This window comes from Lycorma delicatula, chromosome 5 (genome assembly GCF_047948215.1).
Source record: "Lycorma delicatula isolate Av1 chromosome 5, ASM4794821v1, whole genome shotgun sequence".
Lineage (NCBI taxonomy): Eukaryota > Metazoa > Arthropoda > Insecta > Hemiptera > Fulgoridae > Lycorma > Lycorma delicatula.
In genome coordinates this window covers 53,214,215-53,229,949 of record NC_134459.1, presented here as the reverse complement: position 1 = coordinate 53,229,949, position 15,735 = coordinate 53,214,215, and the positions used below count along the sequence as shown (strand labels likewise).

General features: G+C 28.5%; 1 protein-coding gene across 5 annotated transcripts in view; it reads right to left on the bottom strand.

Annotated features, from left to right (window-relative positions):
• Positions 1–2,417: 2,417 nt before the first annotated feature.
• msi (RNA-binding protein musashi) overlaps positions 2,418–15,735 on the bottom strand; it is a 1,037,545-nt gene continuing 1,024,227 nt past the window's right edge. For all 5 annotated transcript variants that reach the window (XM_075366117.1, XM_075366115.1, XM_075366113.1 and 2 more), the window contains 2 exons: positions 6,732–7,155; positions 2,418–6,342 (listed from right to left, as the gene is read on the bottom strand). In XM_075366117.1, the coding sequence (XP_075222232.1) occupies positions 5,533–6,342; positions 6,732–7,148 (1,227 nt within the window). In that variant the 5' untranslated portion in view covers positions 7,149–7,155 and the 3' untranslated portion in view covers positions 2,418–5,532. The remainder of the gene's footprint in view (positions 6,343–6,731; positions 7,156–15,735) is intronic.

Below are 15,735 nucleotides of genomic sequence, written 5' to 3'. Positions count from 1 at the left end.
ATCATCCCATAAATATATTTATGATAATAAAAAAAATTACGTTTTAGCAGATTCATACTTTTTACATTATAATAATATAAATGTTACTTTAGCAGTTTTTACATCTACTATACACCGCACCGAGAGATAAAATCAATTAGAAGAAAAGCTTGATTTGAACACTCCATCTACTATGCATGTATATATATATATATATATATATATATATATATATATACACACACATACTCAAATACATCTCTAGATCACACTTACCAGTTTATATCAAAGTACTTACCTTAATTCAGTGTTTCCGCATCAAAAATTTTTGAATTAAGTGAGGGATAATTTAGCACCTCAATTGTCCTTTAAAAAAAGTACAGGGAAAACATGACTTTTTTTCTTAAGATAATTTTCATTATGAGAACTTATAGTTAAAATTTATAACAAGTGGCTAATTTTTTATGGTAGTACCTTTACACATCCTCAGTGCAATATTTAATTTCTATACGTGATTGAAATGAAAATGCTTCATTTCAGATCTCACACAATAAATGTACAGTTTATATATAGTAAATAAAATCTGCAGAGCTTGTAGTAAGATTGAAATCAATGCGCTAAGAACATGGAAAGCCACCGACACGAAATAGTCACATGTAAATTTAACAGTATGATTTATAACTGGTGGTTTTTAGTTTTAAATATATAATACAAAAAAGTTGAAGAAGTAAAACTTTCTAAATTAGTACCTTAAATTGCTTTTCAGACTGAAAAATAAAATTTAAGCTATATACATATATAGTTAAGTTTTAAAAATCTTTCTTAAATTTCACATGTTTTCCCTGATTTATAGATGTAATTTTAAATGTCAATATATGTATACATATTAATGAAATGTTCTGTTTGCATGTTTTTTTTTTCTGTGATTATATAGAAGAATCAAGTACACACTTATTAAAAAAAAAAAATCAACCTAACTATTTACACTGACTATAAATACAATAAAAAAACCAAATTAACACAAATAAGAAATTTCAAGTAAAAAATTAACCAACAATACTAAAAAAAAGATGAAAATTAAAAAAATAACCTAAAAACCTAATGACTAGATTGGATGTCATGGTAATATTATTCTGTACATCTACAACCAATTTGAGGTATATAACTGATATTAAAAAAATATGCATATAAAAAAAATTGGAAAAAATCTTTTTAAAATGGTAAATATAATAAACATTAAGGCACTGTTGTACTGATTGGGATCCTAAAATTATGATAATGAGCTGAAAATAATTGTTCAGCCAACTATTCAAAGCATTTGTTTAATATCTCAAAGTAATATAAATATATTTTAGTGCCATCTGAAATACAGTAAAAGAAAAAAATTAAACTGAAAAATTACTGTGATGTATAAAAATACAATTTATAAAAGACTCATCAAATAAATAAAATCACATTTGATGTATTTTTGGAATGTTAAAAAAGGAAATAAAAATGGAAAATTAATCATCGCACAGTTTCTTATTATTATTTTAACACTAGTAAAAATTCAGTAAACTTTTAAAAATCATTAAAATTTCCTAAGTTATCTTAAAACGCTATAATTTAAAAAAAAAAAAAAAAAATTTATACGATTTGAAATGTGTGGTGAAAAATATTATTTTGCATCGTGTACAAAAATTATGGTATCGTTTTTAAGTTTTATTAGTATCATTTTTCTTTTTAAAATTATTCACCTGTCAGTGAATTATTAAAATATTTTAATTATAATATAAGTTGAAAGACTCATCACTATTTAATATATTTTTTTCAATTATGCATACACACAAGCACTCACAGTATGTACTCACACACACAGACACACACACACACTCTCTCTCAATCACCTACAATAATCTTACAGACATGAATAAGGGCTTACTAGATTCAATAGAAAGGGGAGCATGCACGTTACACATATTTAAAATCAGATTATTTATATATATATAATTATAACAATTATTATACACAGTTAATTCAGCTATTAGTTAAAAATTCTGCAAAGTTTAAAAAGTGTTACACTGGGTCTGAAATATAGCAAATGAACAATAAAAATATAAAAAAAGCTTAAACAAAGAGGAGCTTATAAGTTTTTTTTTGCATGCATTTATATAAATAATTTCCCAAAGAGAATAAACAGAAATGTATTATATATGGAAATAATATGATTAATAAATAAAATTTACAAATTATTTTTCTACACAGTGACATCAGTTCATATATATTAGACCAGACACATGCAGTTATTTTAGATTTAAATAAAATACATAAAGAAAATATTTCAATATTTTGAGATTCTACAAAAAATTTTATTGCCCTAAGCATGCAAAACATCCAATATTAATGTAATATGATAATAGTTATTAAAAGCGAAATATACACATCGATTGTTATTAGCCTGATAGTATCTACTAATTAATGAAGGAATGTAATAATTTGTAAGTATATTTTTACGTTTATTTATTTATTGTTATTTGCTATCCTGAGAATAAGAAAGTAAATCGCCTGCACGGGAGTTAACATTAACGGGAGTTTTACGAAGATAACGTAAAACATTGCATCCACCTTTTGCAATAAGAATACTAGTAAGCCCACAGGTATTGAGAGAAATGAAAATAAAAACCGTGCAGTGATGATTAAATTTATCACAGTGAAGCAGTGATACCTTTTAAAAATAAAGTTAATTAATTAATTAATTATTACTAAAAAGACTCAAAATAAAGAGTCTTAATAATAATAATAGTAATGACAGTAACAATAAAAAAATTACGTCGGCATGTATGTTAATATATCTGAAGCTAGGAGAGGCTGACAGACCAGACCATCCCAAAGGCCATCCAAGCAATTAAATAAATATAAATTAATTAATTAATTACCAAGTAAGGAATGATTAATACCATCAAGCAGCTTTTTCTACTATATAACTACTTTATTTAATTAACTGCTTCTACAGTGCATGGTTGTGGCATAATGCCAATCAATAATAACTACAACTACACACAGACACTACAAAAACATCTAAACACTAAAATAAAACTATTCAAAAGTGTATTTATCATAATAATAATAATAGTAATAATAATAATGATAATAATAATAATAATAATCAAAGGACAAACCACCAACAAAACAAAGAAAACTAGAACTAGTTAGCATTAGGACCAGGTCAACAAATATCAGAGACCAACCCTCTAGTCACACTAATATATAATATATGTATATATCGCAACCAAAATACAAACTTTTTTTCAGTGTAATAATAATACAAAAATAGAGGGTTCATCTTTTTATCAATTATTATCATTTTAATCTTCTAAAACACTTATTGCTTCCGCATTATATTGTCACCAAGCAAAAGGAAAAAGTGATCTGATCGTACATTATTATTAAATTTACAACAGTTATGATTTTAAATTATAAACAGATAACTTAATAAAATACTTATAAAATAATTAAATCTAAAAAATATAACTGCAATTTCCTTTAAAAAAAAATCACATTTTCCTTTCACTAATGGTAAGTTCTCTGCTTTAAACCCTAAAAAAAAATTATGCAATTCAAAATTGAAAAATAAATACAATTTCACCAATTATAAATAAAACGAAATCTGACTGTTACAATGAGAAAAAATCTAGCATGAATCAAAAAATAAACAATTTTCATACATTGCTAATAAAGAAAAAAGTAATAAATTTTCTTTGATTAAAATAATCTTCACTAGCTATTGGGTTTTTTGCAGAGAATTCACTAACGATTATTATAATTAATTATAAATAGTTATAACTAGAAATGTTCACTTTACAGTCACTAACAAGTTAAAATAGTTTCTTCTATTTAATATTATTTATACAATAAATATATATAAATATAGTTTATGAATATTTATATATATATGTAATATAATCCTAATTTAAATAAGTTTACAAAACCACTACAATAATTATAAAATGAGTATTGAAAACAACAATTTCCATTAATTACTATTATCATAATTAAGTAACCTCGTTTATATATATATTTTTTTTTTTTTTTTGAGGTGAAGCACACTTTTTTCTCATCTACTCACAAAAAAATATGTGTTCTAGACTGAACACAGATTTAGTTCTTTATACATAATAATTATATAATTAGCAATTATTATATATAAATTATATAATAATTAAGTGTGATACATTAGAAAATGTAGTAAGGCGGTGACGTTAATTGATCTCAGGGCAATAATTAATGCACAGTAGGAAAATAAAAATTTTTACTGTATAATAAAAAAAAAATTACCACAAAATAATAAATTAACTGTTACCATCATAATGCATAGAACTATTATCTCTTTTTTAATAATAATAATAATAATTTTAAATAGCTACAATTTAACATATATGTACATCATCAGTTAAATGTAAATAACAGATGTACATGTCACCACCGTACTCTCTCTGTTGACAAGAAGAAATGAATAAATTAAATATTGGTCCACAAAATCACATGCAGAAAAATTCGATGTATCATAAAATTTTATGATAAAGCCCCAGAACACATTGTCTATGGAATGTTATATAATAAAAATGGAAAAAAAATGAAAGTGCTTCACTAAACTGTCTTGGTTCCATAGCCGATCAAAACAGTGGGCATATTAGAGGAACATGAAACTATAAAGAGAAATACAAATTTAGAATCTGTAAGTTGTACAAAATTATATCGATTTCAGTTAATTATCAAATATTAAATAAATAAATAAATAATAATGGGAGCGTAATAATAATAAATACCTAATAACTAATGTGGAACATTGACAGTTGAAGAAAAAGTTGACTAGACACATTTTTTATCATTTATATCCACCTACTGACTAACATATCAATAATCATTGTCCACAAATTTCCGTGGTTAAATAAACAAAACTAATAAACAAAAAAAGTCTCACTCCTCCTGAGATCAGATCATCCATGACCATGTAATAAATAACACACTTTGCAAATCTCTTGCTAAATTAAAATGTTACTGTTTTTTTAATAATCAATTCAGTTGAACTGTCGCACAGCTTCACTATGGCACTCATTTTTAAATACACTCTGAACATATTACATATACATTTATCATAGAGACAGAATATATCAGATCGTAGTCGCCAGGTTTATACATATACATAAATGTATACTTATAAATTCAAATTATTAATACTATTTTTAATATTTATATCTGATTATTCATGGAAGATTTGATTATATGGGCAATTTAATACTGTATAACTTATTGCAATTTATTGCTTAGAAAAACGTGCCCATGAAAATTTATTTCATTTTTTCTTAAGTGAGCAAAAGCGAGTCCTTGAATAAAGGACATCCGTTAATATTATTATTATTATTATTATTATTATTATTAATAAGTACAGAAAGAGTAGTAGTAAACATAAATCACTTTTAAATCTTTAACAAAATAATAATACATTAACCACAAGACTTTTGTTTTGAACAACGTGCCCCCCATCAATTATTCGTTTCCAACCGGAAGGGGTCTTCAAACGTACATTCCCATCCCGTACATTGAGCCCCAGTCAACACCCTGAAAACTAGACATATCAACGTTTGTCAGGTTGTAACCCTGGTAAGGGTTTGTCGGAGGAGCTATGGCGGGGAGTGTCGGTGTAGGATTAGGTGCAGCAGGAGTCGGAGGAGCAGGTGTGGCTGGCAAGGCAGTGACAGGATAAGGTGCATAACGGTAGCCAGCAAGACCAGGATATCCTCCAAAAAGTTTACCGTACCCAACAGCTGCATTCTGAGCTGCTACAGCCGCAGCGGCGGCCTGAACGTGTGCCTGAGCGGCGACAAGCGAAGTGGCTGGTGCGAGTGCACCTGCACTACCAGGTGTGGGAGCTGCCATACGCAATGCGCTGACTCCCATCATAACTCTTTTACCTAACAAAAGACCACTCTGCACAGCTTCTTTAGGTTGCGCCTTCTTACACTCAACTTTCTTGTTTTTGATAGTATGAAAGTGTATTTCACAAATCCGATCTACAACATCCTCACTTTCAAATGTGACAAAACCAAATCCACGATGACGTTTTGTTTGTTGGTCCATTAACATCACAGTTTCTTCAACTTTTCCAAACTGATTGAAATATGCTTTTACCTCTTCGGAAGAAGTATCTTGACTAACGCCTCCCACAAATATTTTCTTTGTTCTGTTAGTTAATTTCGGCCTGTTCTTTGGTGTAGCATGTTTTGGATCAATCTTCTTGCCATCTAGGGTGTGGATAGGCACCTTGAGCACTTTCTCTACAGTTTCTGGATCAGAGAATGTAATGAAACCGAACCCGCGGCTCCTCTGAAATTAAAAATAAACAGCTTTCATTACACATTTGGTTGCTGCAGGCATATTTAAAAAAATAATTATGAAAAAATTCTAACATTACAATTTAAAAATCAATTATCGCATGCATGCACACACACACACACACACACACACACACACACACACACACACATATATATATATATATATATACACGCACGCACAGAGAGAGAGAGAATTAAAATTAAAATCATAGTTCATATAATTGTGGGGTTAATGCCTCTTACATTTGGTCAAATATCATTCTTATAAATTATGTTTTACTCATACTGCTTTCTTTTTCAGGTATGTGTACCTTGAGTGAACATTTAATTGACTTTGCAATAAGGTTAGTTTATTAAAAAGTTTTTATTATTATTTACCTGTGTTATTGGATCCTTCATTATCAGTACATCTGTAACAGTACCAAACATGCCAAAGTACTGCCGTAATTTCTCAGATGATGTTTGCCAACTGAGTCCACCAACAAATAATTTGGCAGCAGCTGGATCACTACTGTTTGGAGTAGAACGTCCAGAAGGAGATGGAGGCTGTGTAGAGGGAGGCTGTTGTGATGTTGATGGCTGTGTGGCACCATTTTGTTGTTGCTGCTGCTGCTGCTGTTGCTGTTGCTGTTGTTGCTGTTGCTGCTGAACTTGTTTTGCTGCTGCAGCAGCGGCGGCAGCGGCTGCAGCTGCAGTCGTGCCAACACCATTTAGATGCGGCATCATGAGTCCATTCATTCCCAGAAGACCGTTGAATGCATCGTGGTGTTCGCCGAGTGGAGCCATTGTTTCCATGCCCAAACTGTAACACAAAATTTCAATGAGAAAACCGTTTAAAGTAAAAACTAGACTCCTGCTTATACAGTAAATTAAAAATTATGTTTGCGAAAATAAATTATCATCATGAATTCAATCATGAATTGAACTGTAGCCATATTTTTCACTTAAATAAATTAATAAATTAATTTAACTTTTTATGTTTATATATATATATATATCTCATTTGTTTCAGATTAAACTGAAGAAATCAGTGTTTGAAAATAAGAAAAATCTACTGAAGAGAAGAAAACTAGAAGAATTAATATATGCTTGGGTCTGTGATATTGTCCTGTCACAGCAGTACTGGACATAGCTTACTGCTGTTTCGGGACATACCCATAGACCCTTGTATGATCTACAATATGAAATACGTGTATGCTATTTATTTATCAAATAATAGTTACAATTAATAATTATCATAGAGTGATACATTGATTCATTATTGTAATATATTCAATAAATTAGACCAGGAAATATTTGTAACTACATCTTGTGTAATTTTATTAACTTGTGTTTTTTTATGCACAATAAAAATGCAAACTTTTTTATTAAAATGTAATATAAAAAAAATATATAAGGTTCTTCTGTTCCCTTATCCAGAAAAACAATAAAGATATATTACAAAATATAATACACTCCTGGTACATCCTGTCCAGTGTTATTAATTCAACCTACAAAGATACAAAAACTTTCATTCTTCCGATTACTAGACCGTACTAGTAGTTTACATTAAATCCTTTATATAGTTTAAACTATAAATCATAAATGATTACTAAAAGTTGTTCATCTTATTATAAGATGAAAATTTAAACATTCATAAATAAGATAAGTTTAAAGTAAAGAAATAAAAACACTGGTAATTAATAAATAAAAATTCTAAAATAATATACTGGTGATTATTTAATTGTGTTTCTTCTTTTTTTCATCACATTAATTTTAATAAAAGAACCTACAACTACAACAGAATAACATATTACATCAAAAACGAAAACAGTGTCTAATAATTTTTCAATACAAATAATAAACGCTAATCTATACAGAGACGATTATTAAATATAACAAAAAACTAACTAGAACACATTTAAGAATAACATTATTTAAAGTGTTTTTTTTATATGTGCAAAATCTAATGAAATCATGCATTTAAAACAAAAATCTTTTAGTATGATAAACATTATAAAATAAATATCTAACTGAATATAAAATCTATATCACAAATAATATGTTAATGATAATCTATTTAATTATACGCATTTCAGTAACTAAGACTTATTTCTTTTATATAATATACAATAAATAATTAACTTTTTTATCGCCATGAAACATGAAAAATAAGCTAACGTGTAAATCATAAATGCTGTACATCCAGTTGTATTAGTTATTGTAATTTCATTCTCTCAAAAAAAAATTCTGGCACTTTGAAATAGCATTGGATAAACGTCAATAATTATGATTATAAACTCAGTCAGGATATCACTTATGCTATGGGGAAGAGAAAGCAGCTCCAGAATATGTAAAAAAATTGTGTTAATTCTAAGAATAAATTATATTAATATTTAACTGTTAACAAAAAGGTCTAAAATAACAAAAGCTGTCAACAAAATATCTTATAATAGTGACTTTCAACAGAATGATTTAAATATTTTTCTAAAAGAAAATTTTTTCCTAAAATAATTATTATTTTAGTGCTTAAAACAAAACATTTTTATTACAGATGATATCAATTCTATACCCCATGTAGACAATTGATAAAATGAGATGTGCCTTCTGTATGATCATTGGTTAAAAGATGAAAACCTATTTGTTTAAACATATGAGATGTTTAATTTTAAACTTCAGGTAGAAATGTATAGCTGCTGTATCAGAAATAAAAACCGTTTATAACAACATGTATCATACATAAGCCTAAGATTGAAAACTGTTTTTTGTAAGTTGTTGACGCAGTAATTATTGCAAAGGACTATTACAATGACACAGTTTTATACCTTAATAATGAAATAAATATTTGTAGGTCAATAGGACAAACACAAAGAGAACATGTGCGAATATACTGTGTGTCAGAGGAGTGAACAGAGCATTATATGGGTCTATGGTATGACGAAGCTTCCCATGATTCTGAATTTGTTGACTGCTATGACTGTCATGTTGTTGATAATATGGATGAGCTTCAGAAAGCCATTAAGAGTCTAAAAAATCAGAAAGCAACAGGTTTGGATGGTGTAAATATGTTTGCTTATTCTTTCATTTCAGGTTATTACACCTCTAACAACATGTGTTGGAAGAAACACAGAATGCCACAAGGCCTGGGCTTCATCAAAAGTAATCTAGTTATAAGAAAGGACCAAAATCAGAGCCAGAAAATTACAGAGGAATCAGTGTTGTTAATGCTGCTTTTAAATGTTATGCCTTTATTTTGAATCAGTGCTTGTTAGCAATTACAGATTGTTTGATTGGAAAAGAGCAAATGGGTTTTCACAGAGGTCAGTCATGTATAGATGCAGTTTTTGTTTTATCCCAAATTATAGAAAAGCATCACGAATATAACTATGAAACTCGCATGGCTTTTATAGACTGGGTAAAAGCTTTCGATAACATTCAGAGGCCCATGGTATGGTATATAATGCTTAGAAATGGCTATCAGAGACATCTTGTAGCAGCTACTGCTGTGATGTATGTTAACACAACCATAGTGATTTCTTATGGTGGAAATAAGATAATGGTAAAATTTAAGACCAATAAGGGATTGTGATAAGATTGTCATAAAGATTTGGAAACATCAGGCTGACTCAAGCATTCTTTATTGTATGCAGACGACACCGTAATTATTTTTGATAGAGAGGATACATTACAGTTTGCAATTTATATCCTAAATCAAACAAGTAAGCAATTTGGTATGAAAATTTCACCTCCAAAATCAAAGATTATGGCTTTTTAAGGTAAATGGCCAGAACGCTCTAAAATAATCTTGGAAGGGCAATCTTGGAACATGTATGAGTTTTTAATTATCTTTGTTGTGATCTATCATATGACAGAAATACAGATAATGATAAGAAGCTGAGCTGATTTGGGGAGTCTGTGGTTTAATACGTGTTAGGGAAACAGGCCACACAAGAGACTTAGTTAAGATTCCACAAAACAATGGCAATGCCTATTCTTACTTATGGTAGTGAAGTGTGGGTTTTGCAGAGTTGGGATGAGTCATGTATTCAGGCTGTTGGGATGAGGTTTTTGAGAGTGAGCAAAGACAGAGTAATCATTTGATGCATATGTAGACTCTTCCTTCTAAGTATGGAAAATATTTCCCCTGTATTAAATTCCCCTGTATGACAAATACAGAGGAAGAAGAGATATAGGATGCCTAAGAAAGCAATGGATGCTGGAACAGGCCAATGAGCCTAATCCTTGATGGATGATGATGAAATATAACAAACCAATCGGGATGACATTTTTTTCTTATCTAGATTCAAAGAAGAAAAATTACTGACTGAATTTGAAAAAGCTAAGTTAGAAATATTAAATGTGTTTAAAAGAAATTATAACTTACTGTTACATTTAATATCAGTTTTAAAATTAAAAACTACAACTGTAACAAAAAAAAAAGGTTAGAAATAATACAATACAGTTTTATTTTATTTACCTACTCGTGATAATTTAGTCTTTTCAATCAAAGTATTATCAGAAAGTTGAACAGATAAGCATACAGATAAAAATGATATTTTTTAATGTTACAATTAGGCAGACAACATTTAAATCATATTAATAAATCTTTAAAGTACCACACCAGTTCTCAAATCAATAAATAATAAATATAATTAAAATATATTTATCAAACTGATAATTTTGAATCAGGCTGAATGCAACTGATTAGGTCCTATTAACACTACTAGTATTCATTCTACATCACAGTATCTATATAATATATTACTTGCACAATTTGATAACAGTTACTTTATTAATGGATGTAAATACATGCTCAAAATATCACATTAACTCTGTATAATTATTCTTAGCTGGACAGTGGTTTGAGTACACTCAAAGCAAATTACGATGGAAAACAAGTCTCTACTACAGTACATTTAGGATTTATTTATGATAGATTGAATAACACACCGATCTCAACAGCTCAACCTAAAATTTCAGATTCCTGTACATCCCCTTTGTATTCTAGTTTGTAACACAATTCCACATAACACAATTTCCTTGAGTGTATAATGATTGACATACCAAATATGCAATAATTATAAAAAGATTTATTTCTGATAACATATAATCATTGTTAAACATCTTTCATCAGAAAGTGGATACTGACAATTGGACATATTGTCATCAAGTTTTTATTAAATGAACCAGAAAAAGTTTGTTATGCACAATTTAAAATGTATTGTGATAGTGTATGGAAAGTATAGTGTATATATATTTATATATATACACACACACATGTAGTTTGTGTGTGTGTAGTATTTTTAACTTCCTACTTTACAATTGCACATGGATGCAAAACCTTTAATAAAGAATATTTGATGTACAATGAAATTACATGTGTTATGTTTTATTAGCTTGTTCTATTTTGATGTCCCTTGACAATGTTTTTTAATAAACATACATTTTTCAGCCTGAGTCTCTGTTCCTAACCACAATATTTTTCTAACATGTCACTTGCTATAATCATCATTAGGAATGGTCATGAGTCTCCTGAATACCTTCACACCATGTCTTGTTAGATACTTCTCTCCTTTATCATTTGTGGTCTGTTTTGTGCAACTACTTAGCCCATCTGCACTTCTGATTCATAATAACAGATACCAGTGTTTCCAGGCAATGCTAAATCACTTTTGCCAAATTCAATGTGCCCCACAATAAGTTTCTTCAGAAATTCATCTCTGAACCCTTCAGCAGTCCTTTTATTGGTTATTAATACCAAATTTTTCTGAACGATCCAAATGTTCCTCATAATAACATGTGAGGGACAAAAAAATATATATGTTCAAAAAATAATTATATTTATTTATTTACACAGTAACAACAGGCTTACACCCTCACAGTTACTAGAAGATAAATTAATTTTGTAATTTATATAAGATGCCTTTATCTCAAGTATTATTCTAGATGAACAGTTAGTTCTTCACTCCACCTCAGTAACCACGTAAACACAACTTGAAAATTTCATCTGGTCATCACAAAATTATTGATCCTGTGTTTTTCCCAGGTAGATAGTGTATTTCTTGAATTGTATGTGATATGGAGGTCCACTATATGAGGAGCTTTATAATAAGCACTTCTTGCAACTCCTTCTTTGGTTTTTCTGTAAGACCCTATGGATCAGAGTTTAGGATAAGTGGATGATGGATCCATATAGCTATTACCTATCAACGTACCTCTCTGTAGTCTTTTTCCTATCTGGTGATAATAAAAAACATACAACCTAAGCATGATTGGCTTACTGAGTAAAGCAAGGGGCTCTGAAAATATATTTACATCTCTTTAATTTTTGTATTAATTTTTTGGATGGAATCTATAATTTTAAGATCCATGAAAATACCTTCTATAATCCATATTCAACACTAATAAAAATAAAAACTTTACAACATAATTACAGTATATCTGGAATTTTGAGTATCTACCCTGATATTGATCAAATTCAGTTTTTCATTTAACTTATATGATGAACATGTGTTTTTGTCTAAACACTATATAAATATGAAAGATTTACAAAAAAAACTGTGATTGTTTCAAAAAGACTACTTCTGTTAATTCAATATCACCTTTCTTAAAGCATCTTAATTCCTATGCTTTGCTAACAACATTGATAAATACTTATTTAGGCTTATGTATATTCTAAATAAATAGCATAGTACATCATCTATTGTGATTATTAAATATTTTTATATCTTGAGGTATTAGAAACTATTTTAATATGGTATCACAATACAAGAATGAGCTACTAGATCTTTTGTTCGCTGGCAACAAATATGATTCTTCTACACATTTTTAGTAAACTGCAAGTTCATTGATGCATTTACAATTTAATTTAGTTAATACATTTTATTATTTTATTCCTAAAAAATACATTTCACTTAACAGTACAATACTTCAGCCAGTCAGAAAGGACTTCTCTTATTTAATACTCATAGGTTAATAATAGTATAAACATTATAAAATCCAATTAAACAATCAGAAAGTTGCATTTTTAAAAATATTTATGAGCAATTAACTAGCATAATTCCTTAAAAATATTTTCTCAAATAAATTCTGGGGGGTCATTTCAGATGACCTAAAGCATCAAAGAAAGTTGCTCTTTCTTTTGTTATAGAAAAATTAAAAAAAAAGTAAAATTCAATAATAACAATGGTACACTTTACCATGTTTGGTAAATGTTTACTAATCAGAGCATATCTTCATGCAATTTTGATTCAAATAATGAAATGCAGACACTAATGTTCCAATAATAAGGAGAAAAAATTCTCAATATACATAATGTACAACCACTTTTTTAAAATATTATATAGCCTATGGTTAAATGAAATTAATCATATTGTTACTTCTTCATGTTTTTGTTTTTAATTTTAATTTTTTCACACTATAGTAGTTTATTAAAAAAAACATAAAACAATGTACAATCATATACAGAGCATACAATTCTTAGGTCTGTGCGCATTTTTATTTTTTGTTGTTTACTATAAATTAACTGAATTGATTCAGTATTATTAACCAATACAACTTACTAACTGCAACAAGCCCTTCCAGTAAAACAAAATTATCCTTACAAAGCAGTTATTTTTGTATTTTAAAATAAAATTATACTTTTTTCCTAAAAAAATAACAAACTTTAGAAAATTATTCATGGCATACTATGTTATGTTAGTTGCTTTTTCATTTTATCGCTCTACAAAACCTAATTTTAATAAACAAAAAAATTAAGGTTAATTTTAAATAAATGTTTATAATTCTAGACTACGTAAATCTGAGGCTGAAAATGTACCATATTGTGTATACAGGCTGAAGGATGTGTAATTTGACTGTGGAATATGTTAAGACAATGTGTAGAAATTGAGGATTATTTCAGCAATACTGGTGACAGAAGTAGGGGACCAGTTTTAATTTAAAAATGAATTCATGGGGAAGAAAGTGGAATGATGCAGGTCTGATGTGAAGAGGTCTGGGCCATTGAAAACTAATGTTACAAGCATAATTTTCTTTTTTTTTTCCAAAACAAAAACAAATCTCCATGCAAAACCACTGCATTTAGAAAAAGTTATTGTTAGTCTAGAACATGAGGTATTTATTTTGTAAATTTTATGTGAAATGATTGATTATGTGGATCAATTTCAACCAGCAAAGCCCCTCTGTTTCATATTTAGCTGGAGATAACTTAAAAGAAAGCATTTCATAATGAATGAACAGCTAAACATCAAAATTAATGGAAAATTGTGGTTCAAACAAACATTATAAAGAATACTTTTGTATAGTGCATAAACAAAACATTTAAATATTTCTACTGAATTTCATAATCCAAGAAAAAGTTCTTTGTAATAAAGTAGAATTAATAATGGTGTAAGAAAAACAAATTTACTTATTTGAGCTTCACTTGCTATTTACTTTATTAGGCTTCACTTGATTATGCAAGATATTTAAAATTCATTTATCAAGATTTAAGTATTTAAAATATTAAATGTTGTAAATTTCATTTATTAGTACAAAAGCGCCTAATTTTGGCCAGTTTCTTAAAGGGTGAAACATTAAATAATCTGAAGAGAAAAGTAGGTAAATAAAATTCTAACTAAACTTATTAATAAATTTAAAATTGAAAGTTTTAATAGTTAAATTTCATCATGACAGTGTTTTTATTTTTAATATAAAAGAATTAAATAACATAATAAAATAAGTTATATTTATAATATTTTGTTAAAATGTTAAGGGCAGTAATCTTTATTCAATTGGATTGAGAGCAGTAGAAATGCTGACTCAGCAAAGAAAAAAGTCAAATTAATGGTGGGGTGAATGTGTGTATACAATTCCACCGATCTAACAACTGCCTCACTCACACCGTTTCCTTGTCCCTCTCATTCATTTTATTCCCCTTTTTCTTAAACCACCACCACTGCACAAACCCCGCGCGCACACGCACTCCCAGCCCTTGATGCCGCACCCTCTTAATTCTTGTCCCTACCACTCAGACTAATACTAAAATGTCAAGACCTTGCCTGGAAGAGAGCCCAACTAGAAATTGTGATGCAGTTTAATCAAGCAAACATACGCAACTCTATGTATAACAACTACAGTACAATGATTACAAATTTAAGTTAACTAGTGTAACTAAATCGAGATTAATCGGGGAAGTATTGTATTCTAAATTAATTGTAACAAAGACAGATTTCCATTAAAATAAAAAATGATTAATTTAAAGCGTTTGATTTCACATTTATTAATAAACATCGTGTTTATTAACCTTTATTTAGCTCTGTTGTTTTCTTTCAATTTATTTCCAGAATAACGATTATTTAGAGTATGCAAATGGTTTGAGTATAGGCCGATTATCAGGGGAAAATTTGTTTTCTACTTTTCC